The sequence below is a fragment of the Lathamus discolor genome, chromosome 3, assembly GCF_037157495.1.
Source record: "Lathamus discolor isolate bLatDis1 chromosome 3, bLatDis1.hap1, whole genome shotgun sequence".
Taxonomy (NCBI): domain Eukaryota; kingdom Metazoa; phylum Chordata; class Aves; order Psittaciformes; family Psittacidae; genus Lathamus; species Lathamus discolor.
In genome coordinates, this window is record NC_088886.1 from 98,261,979 (window position 1) to 98,283,076 (window position 21,098).

General features: G+C 41.4%; 1 protein-coding gene and 1 long non-coding RNA gene across 2 annotated transcripts; one reads left to right on the forward strand and one right to left on the reverse strand.

The window, feature by feature from the left end:
• The first annotated feature begins 604 nt into the window (after positions 1–604).
• On the forward strand, positions 605–10,266 carry LOC136011145 (uncharacterized). The gene is made up of 2 exons (XR_010611233.1): positions 605–808; positions 9,565–10,266. It is a non-coding gene; the product is annotated as an uncharacterized LOC136011145 (long non-coding RNA).
• Positions 10,267–11,691: 1,425 nt separating this feature from the next.
• Positions 11,692–18,517, reverse strand: LOC136010100 (uncharacterized). The gene is made up of 6 exons (XM_065670758.1): positions 18,324–18,517; positions 17,911–17,990; positions 16,348–16,462; positions 15,422–15,528; positions 15,083–15,197; positions 11,692–14,210 (listed from the first exon to the last, which is right to left on the reverse strand). Exons 1-6 carry the CDS (start codon positions 18,388–18,390, stop codon positions 14,023–14,025), a joined length of 672 nt encoding a protein of 223 aa, XP_065526830.1. The 5' UTR covers positions 18,391–18,517; the 3' UTR covers positions 11,692–14,022.
• Positions 18,518–21,098: the final 2,581 nt, after the last annotated feature.

A 21,098-nucleotide genomic window follows, 5' to 3' on the forward strand; every position in this document is an offset into this window, starting at 1 on the left:
GTTAGGTGCAGTACTGTGTACAGATTAGAGAGCCAGTTCTCAGGGACTGTGTAATGCCATCTCCACAACTGCATGCACCAGAGCCAGAGCTGGCTTAGCAAAGCCTCTGAAAAGATTTCTACATGCTTTTCACTCCCTACAACAGAGACTGGAGTAGCCTGACTGTAGCTGTGATTTTTCAAGTATGTAAATAAAGTTAAGCTTGTAAGTAGCAAGTTTGCTGTTGGAAATATAGTTGGAAGAGAGCTGGGCATATGAACAATTTGGAGAGTTGGATGTTCAACAATCTTAGGGGCAGCAGCCTTCATGCACTGAAAGCTGCATGTGCTACTCATTAAGCAACTCAGATTCTGACTAATTATTATCAGACTATTCACTTCTGAGTAAATAAGATTATTTACAAGGAAAGCCCAAGTGGTTTCCTGGCTAAAAAGGGGCCATCATTTTTTGCTGCAAGTGGCTGTCTCCTGAAGCAGCTTCTGCATGTGTGAACAGCCAGCTATTGTTTTGCTGAATCTAAGCAAACTGTGGTCAAGACTGAACAGCTTCATCCTTTCTTTGGAAAGGATTGTGCCCCTTTAAGAACACCAAGTGGGAGGTGATATAGGCACTGCCATAAAAATAAGTACCTGTGCAGACTGCCGTGCTCACCTGAGCCTTGCACAGCTGCTGGGACACTGCTCTCCTTGGTTTGTCTGGCAGTTTGAACATCTTCTCTATCACACGCTTCTGCTGCCTGACAGCGGAAAATGGACACCCAAAGAAAGCAGCTTGATTTTATCCTGCAAGACTAGAGGACACTAAGAAGGTAAGAGTGGACCGAAGAGAGATAAATGCCTACAGGACCACACAAGGTTTAGAGAAAGCCAGAACTTATTTCAGGTAATCAAACTGAGAAAGATGTGAACATCCAACTCAAATTCAATTGCTTGCTGGCCTTCTTGCAAAAATAAGGGGATAGCTAAATTACTGCTAATTTTATTAAGAACACATCAGGTGGGAAGGGATGAAGAGTAAAATATAGAGCTTTTATATGTATTACAGAAGAACAGTATATGTAACATATAATTTAAGTTCATTAATATCAAAATAATTTGCTAAATTGTTAATAGTTACATATGCAAGTGCACTGCATAAGACAATGCCCTATTTCCCTTTTAAAGTTAGCTGACTGTCAGCTTGTATATGTTTATTCAGAAGTGTTTAAAGTTAAACATTTCAGAACAGGAAATTGCCTATTTGACTCACAGATGTATATAACCCTTCTTTGCAACACAATCAAGAGTCGGAAAACTAATGGACATATGCCAAGAACTCTAAGTTAACACAAAACTATCTTATTACATGAAAGACAGAAATCAGAATGTACACTTCCAGAAATTCCAAAAATTCCAGTGATTTATGTATAAACAGCTGAGAAACACTTCTGTTGCATTTTAACTTTCATTGTAGTCACCTGTTTACATTGCAAGTGAGGTGAAACATACTTCAACTAAAGCACGCTCAGAAAAATTCCAGTGTACTGCTTTTGCATTATTAAATAGGCTGTCTTCAGTATAGCTTTAACATCTTCTCCCAAATTTCATATATCTAATATCTGTAACCATATATTTTTAAAATTCTGTAAGCTACATTTGCACCGTGTAGTGACTTTACTCAGAGAAAGCTAAATATGCACATTTACTTAAAAGTCAACACGCTAAACTACAGCACTACCTACTAAAATACTTTAAACAATTAGTACTGAAATATTTATAACTAACATTTTATCCACTTATTACCTGTAAAGGAGATATAATACAAGCAAATTCAGTGATATTTCTTTAAATGCTTTATGATTCTGAGCATTTTCACAACACTGCTGGTTTGAAAGGTTTGGCCCTCTAGAAATCAAAGCAGTGTTATTAGATCTCTGAGGTTTTATGTAGTTGAAATACAGCCTTCTCTAAGGTAGTAAACTCATTAATTTGATTTCTGGCTTTTACAAGAGTTTTAAGTGACACTTTAAACTTGCAGTATAGTCATCTCTTGATCATGACCCCCATCTCAAGTCAATTACTGCGCAAGAAATCTAGGTCTGAGCACTTTCCACATTCCTACCATCTGCTATGTCTGCTTGTAACACACAGTCATAGAAGTGGCATAGAAATTCACCTTTCTACAGTTCCACGCTGTTAGAGGGCACACTGTGGACATTGCAGCCATTATGACCTCTTCAGAAAACTAGTCTAGACATGTGTAGTTATCTTTAAAGATTAATCGGAAGTTGGCAGTTGTGTTGAACAAGTACACAGAAACACTTGTTTTCCCCACTTGAAGGCTAAAGATTTAAATCGCTGAGTGGAACAGAAAGCAGAACAAGTTCGTGGTTGTTGCTAGTTTCGCCCTTCCTACTTTCTCTTCTATTAAAATGCGTACATGCCTGGGAGAAGGGGTTTTGACACCTCTGTGAAATGGCAAGTGTTCTGCACCTCCAGTTGTGCTAAAGCAGCTGAGAGCCGATCTTTGTATCTAAGTGGGCAGCTATCACATCTAGATAATAAAACTCCTCCCCACATAAAGACCTATAAGGCCTGTTTGTATAAGATACCAGAACTTCAATATCATGTGTCTGGTTTTATCACATATGCTAAATTAGCATAATTTTGTGGAACTGCTGACCTACAAAAATGATTGTGTAAAGAGATAACTTCAGTCTTTACGATTTCAGATCTGTATTTGTTTAGCACTATGGATCGTGTTTTTTCACCCAATCTGACTGTATTAATCTCCACCAAGCAATCTCCACCAGAAAAACTAGTGATTGAACAGTGTCACAAAGATAAGTCTGGGACAAAGGTATTTCCAAAAGTGCTAATACAACTACATCATGTAGAAGTTCTTTTGTACTGTTTGCTCCAGCTTCAGTCTGTTTCAGTAAAAATGAAACTCCAAGTTTATACTGAATTAGACCCTTCCTTTGGGGACGGAGAAAAGAAAGGGAAGGATTGATTCTCACTTAAATATTAGTGTACGGTACGATGAATAGCCCAGAGCTTTCATAGAAAACTTAACCTGGCTGATTGGTCTTTCTTTAAGGCACAGTTTTTTTCAATGTAAGAATAATTTTTCCTCTTCCTGCCCCACAGCATGAACATGCAAAAGGTAAACCAAATTGTGCTTACTTGAAAAGATAAATGATAAAACACCAGTGCCATGCTACCTGCTTCAGACAGCAACAAAACCAAGCCTCCCAATATACATCTCCAGCCGGGTCTTTCCAAGTGATACACACTGCTGGGATCCATATGACTACATTTGTCAGTATTTTCTTGCCTACAAGAACATCTGGAGTGGAACCTGATGCTATCGCCAAGAGTTTCAAGTAACACTAGAAACAAAAATCTTGGAGCAGGCCACCCAGCACAAAATTAAACACTGCATTCACCTGCTTGGACATTAGTCAAGGGTCTAATTTCCTTGCAGTGCTTCCATAAATATTCAGACACACAAGCCCATAGGCAAGTTTATTCTTGCTCTACAAACAGTTAGCAAGTTTTTTACTCAGCAAGAACAGCTTCAAGTAGCTTGCTAGTGGCAAATTCATTCTGTTGCAGGCAGTGAGGTTCTTATCTGCCTGAAGTCATCAAACTCCAGAAATCATTTAAGAGTGAGGATTTTGCACACAAGCCGGTCTTTACAAAAGCATGAAAATATGGGTGTAAACCTGAAATGCTGCGCTGGGGGAAATTAAGGCATTGCAGCTTTTCTGTTGTAACTGAAGATAAGGAAAGGCAAACTGTCTTTGCCCACATTTCTTGTTTGCTTCCAAATGAGTGTTTTGCTCTCAGGTGCTTTTTGATTGACATTAAGTGCTGTAGTTAATAAGCAGAATATTCTGATAGAAACAAGAGAAAATAAAACTCAATTCACTGATATGAAACAGGCCTTGGAGAGTTTGATCCATTATGCACTTACACGTTTACTAGGCTCCAAAGAATTTTTTTAAAGCTTGTTTTTCTGTTCCCAAGGTTAGCCAGCAGTACTGGATTTGTGACCTTTCCAGGTAGAGAGGGGAAAAATTACATTATAATTATTCTGAAGTTCGGAGGAGGAAAAGAAATATACAAATAGATGCCAATTCAAATACCAGCTCATCTTTCTGCTCCATGCAAAAAGTCTTCAGAAGAAGCACAACTGAGAGCAAATAACAGGTTGGGAGGCCCCTGCCTCCGCAGATACTTCACTCAGGGACCTTCTCATATTACAGTGACACCTATTTGCTTCAGAAGGCTGTCTTAAAGCTTTACACAATTCCTGTAGACTGCAAATAAGCCTCTTATGCATAATGATGTCGCTTCATTCAGCATTTGACCTCATCATGTGTTGAGGTATAGCTTCCTCCCCAGTTGCAATAAGGAGATAAATAATCTGGGTTTTCATGAGGTTTTCAGTAATGTTAGCTCTCCAAAATGAAAATATATTCATTACTAATTTGGAAGAAATAAATGCAAGATTAGCAGAGAAAAATAACTGACTTGTTAACATAGGTTCATTACAGCTAGGATCAAAGATTACATTCAGTACAGTAATGCCTGCTGCAGGCAGAACAAACACTCAGAAACAGTTTCAGCTGGTGGAGAAAGATTGGGGTAGATTTCTTGCAGGATAAACCAAAAGGCAACTGTCTCAGCTGCACCCTCCTTCTCTACTTCACTGGAAGAGAGCAGCCCACGCTAAAGAGTGTATCACCCTGTCTGCCCATATGTAGTTTTGCTTTTTACTAATAATTAAAAGTTAAAGCTTCAAATCAAATGGTCAAATACGATTTTCTGGCTTTTCTTTATTGCAGCAAGCTGTAAACTGGCAAAGTATATCAGCTAAATACACCATAGTGCAAGTCTCTTTTTCTGCTTATGAAGTCCTCAGCAACAGTTGTGTGCCATAATCTTAAAGATGCTACAATTCATAAATGGATCTCCTTCACTGCTAAGGAGATCAGTGAAGCAAACCACAACCTAAGACATGCATTTTTACAAGGCCTACTTTAGATTGCATTAAACATTTGTGGCTACTGAAGCATACCAGCTTCATTTCTTGAATTATGTAACAAAGTCATTATTTTGTTTTCTGTGGAAGGTGTGAGAATAGAATTGTGATTTTTTTTCTAACTATTCTGTCCACTCCGCTAAGATGACCCTTTCTTTAGTGTCCAAAAAGGTCTTCTGTCAACTATAGTTCACAACAAAAGCATTTACTTGTTTAGCCTTCAAGCAAATCTTAAATGAAACACTGGAAATGGAAGATAGAACCAGAAATCCCACTTCTCTAGTAGGCCTATTTTCCTAAAATGTAATTTACTGTATTCTGTTCATTGCCTCCAGCTCCAATTCTTGCAGAGGCCTTCACTTTTCTACCTAGTTAAATTCAGGAGACAGATCTAGAGCCTTCACTGCAAAATATTTAATGGTTTAGAAACCAGATTTGATATTCTCATGCATTCACTGATGAGGACTGGAGACAAAGAACTTGCAAAACCCAAGTGACAGTGTGTTTATTCTGAAAGAAATACCACTGCTTTTGTGTTTCTAGAGCTATGTGTGCATCAGACACTGTAAGTGTGAAAAACACCTCACTGCCTTAGCAGTCCCAGCTCTTCTACAGCTGTGCTGAATGAAACACAGGCTGGCTGTGGCTGACAAACAATACTTAGAGGGGCCACTGAGTCATGGCCTCCAGCCTCTGTGCCTCCTGATTGCACAGCAGTACAGTTTAACGGACTCACTTGTCAGTACACCTATTTCTATCTTAGATGGATTCCACTGTCATAAATGTACCTTATTTATGATGTATCTTACTGAAAATTACGTAATATAGTACTACTGATGTATGATAACCTTTTTGTCATATAGGCATAGTTACAGAGTTCCTGATGCATTCATTTCCCAAAAGACCACAGCAAGCTGCATATGCACCCTGGGGCTGTGCAGCACTTGCTCACTTAAAAGATAAGAGCCCAGAGTTTTAGAATGCAACATGAGTGCTGGGAAAGTACAGAATAGGTGGGTGAAGGACAAATTAATAGTTTGAGGACATTACATGGGACTTATTATCAGTTATTGGCCATTAGCACTTTTTCTAGCTAAAGCCAATGTAGTCTCACTGGATTTTTGTCTTAGCCAGGTGCTGAGGAGGGATGAACAGAGCAGAGAACAGGGATGGGGAATTTCCTATGCAAACTACGGCCAAAGAGACCCTTGTCTAAACAGGGAAACTGCAACAAATTGAAGTAGGGGAATGAGGAAGAGAATGAAATAACAAACATCAAGAACTGAGATAAAACTGAAAAAGGAAAAGTAGCAGTGGCAACAGGTTAATAGGAAATGCCTTACAGAGAAAAAGGCAGGAACAAGAGGCAAAGCAAGTCAGAAATTGAGATTTTTAAAGGAATTTATTGACAGACAAAATTTAATTAGAGAATAAGAGGCGCACCTCCAGTATTCCCAGTGCAGCAATGACGAAGCACAAGGCAGCTCCTGAGCACAAACCTCCCTTCTCCCACAGCTGCCTCACCTGGCTGCAAACAGCCTCAAACTTACCTTCATCCACTAACCAGGGGAAAGAGAATAAAATCACGAGTGCCACAAGAAAGGTCAGAATATCACACAGCCCAACAAGCCCCAGAGCTCAGTCCACATTAGTCAGAGCTGCCAGTCTGAGCAGATGAAAAACAAGCAAAACCAAGCAATTTTGTAGATGGGTGAAAGCAGACACAGCCAGCTCAGGGGAGCAAACCTGGTAGGCAGCATTCCAGCATCAGCGACTCTCCCACCACAGATATGTGTCTTAGCTGGCAAGGAAGCAGCAGCCACAAGCTTACTTCAGGCTCTGAGCTCAGGAAGCTTCACCCATGTCCTCCATGCTTCTCCCCAGTTTGCAAGAGTTGACATTAATCTAATTGTAAAACTTGACACAGCCTTATGAGAGTTGAGGTTTCTGGAAAGGTCTGGGCACTGCTGCATGGCAGACATCAACCCTGGCTGGGCAGACACAGCTGGGTCTGAAGAGAGAACATGTTTTCCACCCCCAGAATCTGTGTATTTCTTTCTCAAAAAAGGCTGAACTGGTAACTTAATAGCAAGAGAAGGTAAACACATAAGAAAGGCTGACACTAGAAAGCCATGGTTTGACTGGGTAGCAGGGGCCAGTTCATTTAGCAGCCAAAAGACACTCCATCTAGAGTCTGTCTAACAGATTACTAGCCTTTGTCAAAGATCATCACTACTTCAATCCTCCAGGATTTGTTACCAGACTTCTGCTGCTTCTCCTTACAGGCCACAACAAATAATTTACCTGAATGTGATTTTCACACTCTTAAGCCAGGTACAAAATTGCTGGCAACCCATTAGCTTTCCACATAATAGACAAATTCTTCTACTCTCCCTAAATAAGCATACTGCATCAACCCTGTTTCAGTCTTCTCCTTTACAGAAGAATCAGGATTTAATGATGGAAACCCAGTACATCACCCACTTTGAAAAGCAGCAGACAAATCTGAGATCTCCTCTGGTGAACTCAAGGCAAATTCCCAGTAACTTCCTTAATGCTAGAGCACAAAGTCAAGAAATTGTAGTTGGAGAAAAACCCACTCAGTTCTTGGCCATCTCCTTTATTCAATCTAACAGCTCTGGCTTCATTATGGCTTTCAGGTGTGTAGGTCCTGTGCTGAAGGAATTGCACGGAGCCCTTAGACACACCTGTTAACAGTTCTGTCTCCTTGTCTCAAAACCAACATGATTTAACTTCTTACTAGCTGGTCTACTCTTTCTTTTTCACAAAACTAAAGAGATGTATTAGCTCTGTTTCTGTTCTGCATGTATGCCCCACTGCCTAGCTGCTAAACCTCTTAAGCTCATATTTGTTTGATTAAACCATTTCAAATAGAAATCAGTTTTCAACAGAATTAACAATTTCATTATATTTGTAGTCATTTTCAAAGCACATAATTCTTTATTGAGTGTCCATTGAAGCTCTCTGGTAAGCAAAGAGTTTCTAAAGCCTGCTTTATAGGGGAAAAACAAAAGAGCTAAAATACACATTCTGATGGCTGTATTGGGTTTGTGTAGCAATGTTTTGATAGCAGGGAGGGGACTGCATGGGGGGGCTTCTGTGAGAAGCTGCTAGAAGGGTTCATCTTGAAGAAGTTCATAGAGGACCATCTCCTGTGGAAGAGGCTACAGCCTGCAGCAGGGGAAGAGTGTGAGGAGTCCTCCCACTGGGAAGGAAGGAGAAGCACAGACAACCTGTGATGAACATGTGACCACAACCCCCATTCCCCATCCCTCTGTGCAGTAGAGATTTTGTGAATAAAGCTAAGCCCAGGAAGAAGGGAGGGATGTGGAGAAGGTGTTTATAAGATTTGGGTTTATTTCTCACTATCCTACTCTGATTGATAATAGATTAAATTCATTTCCCGAAATCATAGAATCATAGAATAGTTAGGGTTGGAAAGGACCTCAAGATCATCTAGTTCCAACCCCCCTGCCATGGGCAGGGACACCTCACACTAAACCATCCTACCCAAGGCTTCATCCAACCTGCCCTTGAACACTGCCAGGGATGGAGCACTCACAACCTCCCTGGGCAACCCATTCCAGTGCCTCACCACCCTGACAGGAAAGAATTTTCTCCTTATATCCAATCTAAACTTCCCCTGTTTTAACCTGTTACCCCTTGTTCTGTCACTACATCCCTGACAAAGAGTCCCTCTCCAGCATCCTTCTAGGCCCCCTTCAGATACTGGAAGGCTGCTATGAGGTCTCCATGCAGCCTTCTCTTCTCCAGGCTGAACAGCCCCAACTTCCTCAGCCTATCTTCATATGGGAGGTGCTCCAGTCCCCTGATCATCCTCGTGGCCCTCCTCTGGACTTTTTCCAGCAGTTCCATGTCCTTTTTATGTTGAGGACACCAGAACTGCACAAGTGATCTCTCCCTGTCTTTATCTCAACACAGAAGCCTTTTGTTATGTTTTCTCTTCCCTGTCCATTGAGGAGGGGAGTGATAGAGCAGCTTTGGTGGGCACATGGCATCAAGCCAGGGTCAACCCACCACAATGGCAGATAACTTACAGTTCTTTCTTCTTTCCATCATATGCTTTTATTCTCAGCTTTAGTTTTGATACATGACAGTGTAACAATAACTTTTTATATTGAAATGAGAGGTGAGGGTTTTAAAAATGAACATTTTAAATAGAAGATGACAAAGGCTTTCCCAAGACTAATGAATGACATTTCTAAGTGGATGTAGTATCTTACATCAGCATCAGCAACTGCAACTGAGCCAAATGGGAGAGGCAGGATGATGCTCCATGGAGGCTCTCAAGGGGACAGTGCAGGAGAGGGGAGGAAAGAGAGAGAGAGCAGGAGCTCTTCTGGGGCCTGCAGCCAGGCAAAATGGGTGTGTTCTTCAGGATGAGCATAATTGGCCAAAGAAGCTGACAGCCCTATGCTGGCTAAACCAAACACATCTATACAGTTGTAATGCCTATTTACAAGAAAGTAATGCAGTGTAATTTTTGCTTTACAGCTTCAGACTTTCAACATGGAGAAGATCATGGTGGAAACGAACCTAGCCCCATGGGAAATACTGCTGGTCATTTTTGCTGCCGTGCTGATAATGAGTTTTCTCATGTTTCTGCCCCCCACTGCAGTGGTGATCTGGAGGATGAAGCGTGTACCACAGATCTCGCTGCATGGCTCAGTGTGAGCCAGACCCGGTACAAGCTGTAACACCACCAATCCCTTTAAAGAATGGTTCAGAATGATAACATCTCTCAGGTTCAGGCACTTTTACTGCCTAGGATCCATCCAAAAGGGATGGGTGTCCCAACCTGTTGCTGCTATGTTCCTGTGAAAAGAGAATGTGTATAATTTTGTCCTCATGTACTACAGTTCTAAACACTTTGCCTTCCATTTTTTGGCTATGTCGTAATTACTGTTGTTGGCTTAGTTCCTATACAGACTCTTGTCTTGCATTGTAATGGACTGAAAACAAGACTGAAAGAAAAGTGAGCATAACACAGCATTGTTAATTAATATCTGGAAAGACTCCTTTTCTATAGTTACACAGTAAATATTACCAAAGCCTTTAGCTGAGAAGACTGCTACCTATGCAAGTGTACATGCCAAAAGCATGCAGTGTATTCTGTGGAGGTAGTGCTTTACTCTGGTTGTAACATGAAATGTAACAAACCTGACAAGAATGGCAAAATAAATAAGCATCTTGCAATTCTTCTGTCTGATCTGCTAAACCTACTGGCCTAAAATATTTTTTTCTTTCATAGAATCACAGAATGGTTAGGGTTGGAAAGGACCTTAAGATCATCTAGTTCCAACTCCCCTGCCATGGGCAGGGACACCTCACATGAGACGATGTTGCCCAAGGCTCTGTCCAATCTGGCCTTGATCACCAGCAGGGATGGAGCATTTACTTCTTTGGGCAACCTGTGCCAGCACCTCACCACCCTCACAGTTAAGAACTTCTTCCTTATATCTCATCTGAACTTCCCCTATTGAAGTTTAAACCCATTACCCCTTGTCCTATCACTACAGTCCCTGATGAAGTGTCCCTCCCCAGCATCCCTATAGGCCCCCTTCAGATACTGGAAGGCTGCTATGAGGTCTCCACACAGCCTTCTCTTCTCCAGGCTGAACAGCCCCCACTTTCTCAGCCTGTCTTCATACGGGAGGTGCTCCAGTCCCCTGATCACCCTCGTGGCCCTCCTCTGGACTTGTTCCAACAGTTCCATGTCCTTTGTATGTTGAGGACACCAGAACTGCACACAATACTCCAAGTGAGGTCTCACAAGAGCAGAGTAGAAGGGCAGGATCACCTCCTTGGACCTGCTGGTCACGCTCCTTTTGATGCAGCCCAGGATACGGTTGGCTTTCTGGGCTGCGAGCGCACACTGCCGGCTCATGTTCATTTTCTCATCGACCAGCACCCCTAAGTCCTTCTGTACAGGGGGTGCACAACCTGTAGCTGGGGGTGCCCAACCTGTAACAGTGCTTTCTTTCCTTCCATGTGAATTTTCCTCTTTGCAAATCCCAAGTGCCAGAACACAGAGAGTGCGAGAACACAAAGCCCTTCTCATCCTGAGGTTAGAGCATGAACATGAGGGATGGCCCAATGCTCAGACATGCCCGGCCAGAAACTGACTTGAAGTTAATGCAAACATACAATAACTATTTGCCTGAATTACATTATGCAAATTTACACTGGGAAATAATATGATTAAATTTACTTCAGTTTTTAACTGTGTCACAGAGGCTTATTGGTTCAACTTCCCTTTCTCATACATAAGTAACAACTTAGATGGAGGGAATAGAACAAAACTGCTTCTCTGCAAGTTTATGAAAAAACAAACAAACAAGCCCAACAATGCAGTCTCCAGCTTAACATCACATTCATGCCACATCAAATGAAAGCTTCCCACCCTAATTCTTTTGCACTGTGGGACACTCACTAGCAGGATTTCTGATGCACAGATTTGACAGTTTCTGTTAGTTTACAAGAGCAATGGGTTTTATTTCTTTATGAAATCCAATACTGGGTTTCTTTTCTTTTGTTGGCTGGTTTGGAAAGCCATAAGAACAGCCTAACGACTCAGAGAAAAATGGTTTTTAGCACCAGCAAGAAAATGACACTGGAACATTTTTATTCTTCAGATACTTTATTTGAGCATCAGCTGATAATGAATTGGCCGGAAATCAAAACCTTGAAGATATTATAATTTCATGCGATAGAGATTATTTGTTTGCCAGAAATAAAAAAATAAAATAAAATAAAATAAAATAATTCAGTGATTGAAAAAATGTTTCTTTTCTTTCAGACTGCAGCATTTTTGCCTCCAATGAAATGACTGAAGTTACTGCCTCAGTTTATAAGCAACCAAAGCAGCCAACTCATTCCTTTGTTGTTGTAATTGTCTGCTACACTCATCGTCATATTACTGTCTGGTTCTGGGCCCAAAAGCAGCCAACGGGTTTTTTGCTTGTAATGGCTGGCATCAGAGTCTGAAAGATGTGTGTAGTTTTATATATCTGAATCTTTTAACTGATTAATGAGGCAAAGGTCAGTTATACAGCATGCACCATGTAGTTATGATGCCTGTGTCTGAGATTCACAGGAATAGGGAAAAGGTAAAGAAGAGAAAGGAAACACAAACAGATGAGCTGGCTGTCTTTAGATCTATGGCTTCAGTGTTTGCTCAAGAGAAGAAAATTAAAGCAAAACCTCAAGTGCAAATTCCACTGAAAACCAAGCAAACAGTAACTAAGCTTTTTGTTTAGATTTCATAATAATCCACATGCACATATGTTTTGTTGCTACATCTCCACAAGTAAACTGAATCACCAGGGCTAAACTGTCTTTTGTCTTAACTTGCATCAACTGCCAGGTGGACAATGGCTGGGATTTTCTGCCCTTCACAGTTCTTACTCTATGCCTTTGTTTTTCCAGAGTACACATGCTCATGGGGAGTGCAGGGTGGGGGTGTAAAAGGGGGAGAGCTCACAGAAGAATGGGGATTGGAGCAGGAACAAGCGGTCTTATATGCTATGAGAAGAATCAACAACAGAAAAAAATCACTTGGATATTTGTTCTTGTTTAGAGCTGTCACAAATTCAGATGACCAGCTAAAATTTTTGCTGACTCTGGCAACAGCCAAACCTGCCCCAGATTAGACTAGGTTTAGAAATAAAATGAATGGGGAAAAGCAAGGAGGATTATTAGCCAGATGCTATGAACGTACTGGGCTAAGACCAGCAGCTGCCCCAGCACTACTGCACTGAGACCAGAGCATCTCAGCAGGTTGTCCTGCAATCAGCCCCTAGAGCTCTACCCTAAATATGGCCAGTCCCAACTCTATTACAACCACACTTCATCTGCTTTTGCGCTTTACCTCTAAAGCCAAGCCAGACCTTGTGGTAGCTATAAGGAAGGCACTGCAAGTGCATGTGTCACATACACCCAGGTTGTGCAAGGAAGTATGAGTGCAGAAGAGCACTTGCAGCCCTGCATCCCACAAGGCAGACATTGCTGTTAGAGCAAATCAAGGATCAAGAGAACTTTCTTTCCAGAACCACTATGGTTTTGCTCCACAGGGACTAAACAGAGGAGACTGAAAGCAAATCCCTGGCACACAAACTACAGAGCTTCTCATGCAGGTCCCTCAGCACCAACCACTTTCATCTTTCTGGCAGAAGAGACATGGTACAAATATCTGCTAGTTTAGGGCTACCCCACTTCTCACATGTACTGAACTGGGATAGTACCTTTTTACTGCCATTTTGCTTGGTTACAGCAAGCATACAGAGGGTACTTCTTGACTCCTAGAAGTGCATTGCAGTATACCTAGAGGCTGTGTCTTTCTGTGGGATCTCCTCAAGATGATAAATACAGGAGAAACCCTAGAGTTGTCCCACCAGCAAACTACAGTGCTTTAAGTTTGTAGTTCATGTAAATCACAGCACCTTGAACAGCTGTATGTACAGCAGCATTTAACCCCCAACCAAGCAGGTACATGAATAAAGAGCTGTACACCTATGACCAGTGACTTGCACTGCTTTAATGGTCATCAGAGAAACAAAACAGTGATTAATTGGCACCTGTAAAAGCAACTAGAAGTAAAGTAAAACTAACACCTGGCAGAAGATGATTTCTGATAACAGTTACTGTGTTTAACTAATGACTGCAACCATGAAAAAACTCTATTTCTTATTTAATTCCAGCTAGACAAATTTAAGCCATAAAAGTGAACTTTCTTTGAAACACCTCTGCCATGAGCTATTCTATTAGGTTTAGCCTATATATCTGTACCCAAGAGCTGAAGTCAAATTAGGACTATGATCTCTAGTTCTTTAACCAAATAAAAGCTGTATGTTTACATGTCTTAGCAACAATTTCACTGCTCTGCTTCTCTTGTCAAAATGCCTGTGTCAGATTGCAGATGGCTGGTTGGCCTGTAGCACAAGCTTTTTGGTGCTAGTAACCACAGATGATACAATCAGCATCCTTGTCACGGTTGGAGACATCAATGCCTTGCTCGCCAAGCTCTTTGAGGAACATGTTTAGCTGATCAGTCTGAGTTTCAGTGAAGGCTAATGTGCGCAGACAGGTACTGTTGGTGGGGAAATAGGCAGATTCAGCTCCACTGACGGCCATCTCAGAGGCTGGAAAGATCAAAGATGATAAAAAAAGAAAAATAAAAACCCAAAACCTCCAAGCAGTTGACCTACTTGGCTGAGATTTGTCTTGATGTTTAAACAAGCACCAGTTACCAGACTAAAGACTTCAACTTGGAATAAAAGTGCCCAGATGATTGTTTTTGGTAACCCTTGGGAAAACACTGCTCTAGCAAGAAGGCACTGTTAAAAATAAAGTATTTTCCACTAACCATAGGAAAGACAGGTTGGCCCTTTTGTGTATCTATACACCCATCTATTTTTAAATTAACTCAATAACAGCGGAGTCAGACAGCCTGCCTCAGGTCACAGATTGCTCACTGGAGGCAATGAGAGCAGTCTTAAAACTCTTGGGCTGCCACATCAAAAAGGCAGCAGTGCTGGCTGGAGACCAGCTACTGTTTCTTATTGTATGTACACACAGTGAATAGTGTAGATGTTGACCAATTTTACCGAGGTTCTTCAAGTACTGTTGTAAGATAAAGAGCAGTTTTATGTTTCTCTGCCGTCAGGAGGATCACACAGACCTTGTGCAGTAGAAGGGTTGTGTTAGGATGGCACCTATTTACTGTTTAAAAAAAAGAAAGGTGCATCTCCCCACAAGCATTGCTTACACGTCATGTTTGCTACCACAAACTGAAACAGCAATGCTCGGGCGTTAGTGTTCGTTTTAAAGCTAACATGATTTCTTGTTCAGCAGTTTCCAGCCCAGCAGTAGCTCCCACAATGTCACGCAGGCCAAGGGTGTCATACAGGCCAAGACTGTCACACATACCAAGAAGAGAGACTTTTCTTTCTTCCTTTTTTTAAACAAAACAGACTACCATCTCTGTGACTTGATGTGTCTGAGAAATACTCACGGTTACAAACAGCCAGTGCCTTTCCCCCAACAAGCTGTGTTGTCCAGGAAAAACCGGTTCTGCTGCCACATACTTCATACAGTCTACTCCTTCTGAGGAACTGGAAGTCATAACCCTTTTTAAACAAAGATGGGGAAAAAAAACAAACAGTGTCTTAGGCTACACATGGTAACCATAAGGTGAAGAAACACTTGGCTAGTGAAGGTCTAGACAAACACTACAACCTCCCTGCCCTCAGGGAGAAAAAAAATAACAAGGAAAATTATACATTACACAATAAACACTTGTACATTAATGAATAGATGCAGCAATATATCAGCAGTAAACCATGAATGTTACCTTGTTGCACATGGGTTTGCAGTACTGAGCATTGTCAATGGTGACACACACCAGCCCACCATTTCTAGGGGGTAGTGGGAGCGGGCAGGGAGGAAGCTGCTTGCAAACTTTTGAGTGGGTTAAAAAGAAAAAAGAGAGTGAAAGAACAACCCATCAGAGTGCAAGTGAGTATAAAAGCCCATCATCCCCCACTTCCCAACCAGACCACAGGCATACTCACTGACCCAGCCACGGGTGATAACTGCCCCACTAGCTGATTTTGTCAAAGTAAGCTTCTTCTTTTGTTTAAAGCCTTCCTTTCCTTTCCTTTCCTTTCCTTTCCTTTCCTTTCCTTTCCTTTCCTTTCCTTTCCTTTCCTTTCCTTTCCTTTCCTTTCCTTTCCTTTCCTTTCCTTTCCTTTCCTTTCCTTTCCTTTCCTTTCCTTTCCTTTCTTTTTGGCAACACATGATTTTTCCATCACTTGTCACAATGACAACAAAGACCTCGTCAGCCCAAGTTACACTTTAAAAGTGGCATTTGTATTCACAGCACTGGCATTCAGTGCTACTGCAGACAAATTACCCAAATATTTCTTTGGAAAATATGAGTGATGCCCACTGCCAGACACAAAAGAGGCTCCTGCTGGACAGCAGAGCAGGTCTTGCTGCCTCTATAACTGTGAGCTGTAGCTCAGCATTGAAGGCTGGGCTGTGGGGATGGTGGGACCCCACGTGTTGGTGCTGCCATGCCCCCCAGATGCCTGCCAGCCCAGTGGTTAAGCACCCTTGTTTTGCTGAGATGCCTTTTATCTTATTCTTTGTCCCCTTCAAGACATGCAGACACTTAGCTCACTCTGACTGTAGGTAAAGATATTTTCTTAGTGCTTCTCCACTGCCACTTTGTTCAACACCCATCAGAGAGGAGCATCGCTTCAAGAGGGGCCTCACATTTCTCTTGAACAGGGCGCAGGAGATCAAGCATTTCTTGCAGTGTCCAGACAAGGAAATTGATTGAAGATTTTTTACCCTCAGGGATCATTTCATCAAAACAGTTTGAATATTTCTGTGGAGTTGGGGAAGAAAACAGCTAAGTTGAAGAGGAAAGGCCTTGGAATTAATTCATGAGAGTGGTAATTATTTTTCTTTTTTTTTAATGCAGAACAAGAAACGTCTTGAAAATGATCTAGCTGTAACTAATGCTAATTACCCCACAATGTTTTTGGAAGAAATCAAGCAATGCTTTTTTAAAACAGCAGCTAGGGTTTTTCCATTATATTGAGTTCAAGGGGGAGGACTGATGTGAGTTGTTTTTTTCTTTCTTATATATGAATTGATACCTTTATAAACAACTGTATGTATCTTCTTTCTGTATGAAACATTAGGTTATTATTCTTATCTGCTGCATGCTGCTATCTCACAGACTTTCTCTGTGTGTGTAAAAATACATATTTGTGAACGCGTTCCTATATTTTAACTGGGTATTGCTGTATACCTGTGTAAATAGCTTTCACTCCATACATATGTGCCTATACATGTGCCTACTGCAGAGCCATGCTAAACTCCACAACCGAAACACCAGTGCATGCCATCATTATAACAGACACCAGTCACTTTAAACTCACATGCATGCAGGAAAAAGAGCAAGTCAAATTTTCAGTGACAGCTGCTGAATCAGTAGCCTGCAATGGCTAACTCTGCTTCTCAGGCTGGAGCCTGCGGAATTATTGTTGAAAATTATGGACATCAGTCATAGAAATAATACCATTAAAATCTCTTGGGCAAAAAACTCAGACACCTGGGAGAACACCTCCTTGGCAAGTGTTGTCCTCAGCCTTCCCCTCCCAAGTGATGAGAATGATGCCACAGGCAGAAGTTCACAGCTTGTACTGGTACAAGGACCCAACTCCAGCCATTAGTTCCACATTACCATTTCATAGACAAGTGGCTCGGCTGTGTGTGAACATTTTTTTATAGACTCTGCTCTGGTGTTTCTTTACTATTTCTGCCTTATTCAAGGGTCACTGTCTGATCACTCCCTTATGATAGGCCTAGCCCATAGAAGACAAGGGCACTAACTCATAAAACGTAGGCTGTCAGATGACTGGCTTTACTTGCATTTAAAAAATCTAGCACTTTATATTTGAAATAATAAATAGAAGAGATTGAAAACAGCATTATGCTTGTAAAACAAAAGACATAACTGTTTATTATCAAGTCACTTTTGATATGTGGAGGAAAGCAAAACTGGAAAATACACCTTAAAAGCGTATATTTTTGACTAGCAGCAGGGCCAAAGACATAAGTCAAATGACACTGATCTTTTTTTGCTCTTCCATCTTACTCCCCTCTGGGCCATGTACTGTTGTTTCAAGCCATGTGTCACCAAAGCAATATGCAAGTTGTGCTCGGGCTGCACAGGCATAAGTGGTGGAGCCCTGCTCTTTCTTCCCACCACCACAGACTGTACATGTAAAGCACGACCTGGGTTAGCCGATGCAGCTACCTTCTTACCTTAAGACTCTCATTGATGTCATCTATGGTTGCACTTTTACATTCATTTGGATTAGCAAAAGCTCCAATTTTAGTAAAATCTAAAAGACAAACAGAAGCAGGTATGTAGCTGGTTTATAATCCTCCCTTCCCAACACATGAACAAACCCCAAATACCACATAACAGTACTTGTTTATGGCAATCATGCCACTATTCTGCAGTCCTAGTGCTACCTTTTATAACTTTGGTGATCAGAGCTCAAATGTGAATAACCTGTGCAGAGGCTGATCTATTCTAAACAGTTAGCAAGCTGATTGCTTGCCTGTTTGTGGCCACCCAGAGCTGGGTTCCCAAGTGGGATGCTTCATTTCTCTAAGAAAAACAGCCACTATTTAAATAACTGGGAGTCATATCCAGGAATGGCATATCTTACCTGCAAGAAGCACTGCTAAACTTATAAAAACCAGTGTTTTCCAAAGTGGGCAGGAGCTGAATGGCATTTTTGGTGCAGGAGACCAAGGCTTAGCTACTCGTTGCCTGTGGAGCCTAAGAGCTGAAGCAGCAGAGTCAGGCGCGAGGCTGCATGTGGGTGAGTCACTGGTTATTTACAGTGTGCCTTGCTCCAAGGCAGTGCTGTGATAAGGCATTAGGGAGATACACATATTGCCCAACTTGCTGGGAAGCCAGCACAGATTTCGACAGCATGGTTTTAGGAGGGCAAGGGGAGGTCTCTCAACACAGCACTGAGGTGGTCTGGCTTTCAGATTAACTGTTTTTTCTGTGAACATGTTTAGTGTATGCACACTCTTGAATGCTCTTGCTCTTTCACCACCTTCCCCCTTCTGTCTGTGTCTGTCTCTCTTTCTCACACACACATTATACATTCATATAGAGGACATAATTATGCCTTACGACAGGACTCAACCCTGTATCTCTTCTCCAAGAAGAGATACGTCAAATGATGGCTAAACTGATTCAGAGCAAGGGGATGTGCTCTATATCCTGTAGCACCCAGAGTTTAGCTGCTTGGTAAGGAAAACAAGTTTCCAGCTTCTGGGTTATTAAATACAGATTAACCAAAGCAGCAACAGCAGTACAAAAGGAAAGGAAAAAAAAAAAAGTCCCAAGAACACAAACCTACTTTCTATGTATATTATATCACCAACTGCATACCTGCTGTGTGCATGCTGTGTTAGCAGCTGCATGGTATTTCTACTTGTAGGTTTGAGGGGTTTTTAAATGCCTCCACAAATCTCATTTGCTTATATCCATTTATGGGAAAAGCTGAATTGTCACGGAAGTTCAATCATTTCTACCCTATGCATTCATTAGCAGATTAAGACAATTGCCCAGATAACGCTCATGTGCTCAGGGTGTGACTGACCCTCTGTAAAACACAGGTTTCAGAGTCACGGCGTTTCACACAGCAGCCTATCACACACACCCCACTTCCAAGTCTTCACACTGACCTCACATGCCCACCAAATCAACAAGACACACGTGCTCCCTCTCCAACAACCTGTTCAATGGTTGTTATTGTTAGCAGCAGAGCAGAACTGCTCACGTTGTCTGCAGATGTTTGTTTTTGTTGAGATAGGACATTCTGATTTCATGCTATGTTATGGAACACATTTATTTATACAGCGCTTTCCCAGGTATCATTTATTTTTAATTCATTTGCTTCTGCTAGCTGTAGTATAACACATCATGAGCAGGAGATTCTGAAGAAGTGGCAAGGCTTCCATCACATCAACGAAGGCATGCCTTCTTATGCCAACTCAGGGAAGTCTTGATAAACAGGAATGTGTAAGACTGCAACACTTCTACAAAACAGTTCTGTGGCAGTGTGTATGGTGACTTCCCTGTTGTTAGTAGTAAAATGCCTTTGTATATGTATTACTGCTAACTAAGTTCATTAGCAAAGGCAGTCTTTCATGAGCAAGGCCAAGGTTTATATTTCTAGGCAGACCAATAAGACCTGCTTCCAAGCAGTTTACATGTTTGAAGCCGACACACACAACTCTTTTTCCTTTACAAGATGAGCAATATGCAGTAGGGAAAACTGTACCTAGGAAATTTTTGACAACAATATTCTTTAAGATGATGCATCTGCACTTTAAGATATTTTTCTGCCAATCTATATCCAGATGTCCAATGAGGGCCACTGATTAATGCTGTAAGTCCAGGGGAGGATTACACATAAACCTACTACTTGTTCATCTCCACTTACACATTGTTGATAAAGTGGGACAACTTCTGGCTTGAATGGAAGTCTGTGTGTTTGTGACATACTTGAAGAGAGTGCATGGCAGCTTTTCTTTCATGATCATCACAGTCATGCACTCTCCATCTCAGCAGCTGTTTGGAAGACACTGTTCAAAGTGGAAAGAAACATGGGGTGGCAGCACTTCTCCAGTGTAAAAGATTTGACAGGATGCTGCTTACACCACAAAGCTAGGATTAGGTGACTTTTGGGGGCCACACATATGTAACCCTTGTATTGCAGGATTACGTTTGTCCTTTTTGCCTATTGACAAACCAAGCTGATTAGAGAGGATAAATGTGATATCAACACCCTCCCAATTTAAACAAAACTGGGATTAATCCATAGTCCTTTGCAAAAAGTAGTTGTTCTCAGTCTAGATCATATTCAATCCATTTATGCACGTCACTATCTGCATCAGGAGTAACAGAGTATTGGTACCCAGATCTAGTAGCTGAATACTGGCACAAACAGGGACATGCTTTCGGCACAAACTGGCTCCCACAGACATGGGACACACAGCCATCTAGCGGCTAGTTCTTTGGTGAGACACCGCTGGGCAGGCTAGTGGTCCAAATTTTAACCTCATGCTATACATATTTGTTGATGTTTTGCAGTTATTTCTATGCACTTCATTTTATTCTACAAGAACATCAAACCCAGTAAGGCATGCAATAAACCCAACACTTTGGGAGCAAAAGTTATGAGAGAATACTGAATAGCATAAACCTAAGAGTTAAAAATAAGAAGCTAATACTTTTTCACCAAGTTTCTATTAATCACAAGAACTAAACAGAGATCACACAGGTAGTGAAAGATAAGTTCGTATCACAGTTCCAAAATCTAATAAAAGTCAATTACCTTGATAAACTAAAATCCTTCAAGAGTGTAAGAGGCTGAGTTGACATGGACCTTAACATTAAAAGGAATAGGAAAAGAGGCACC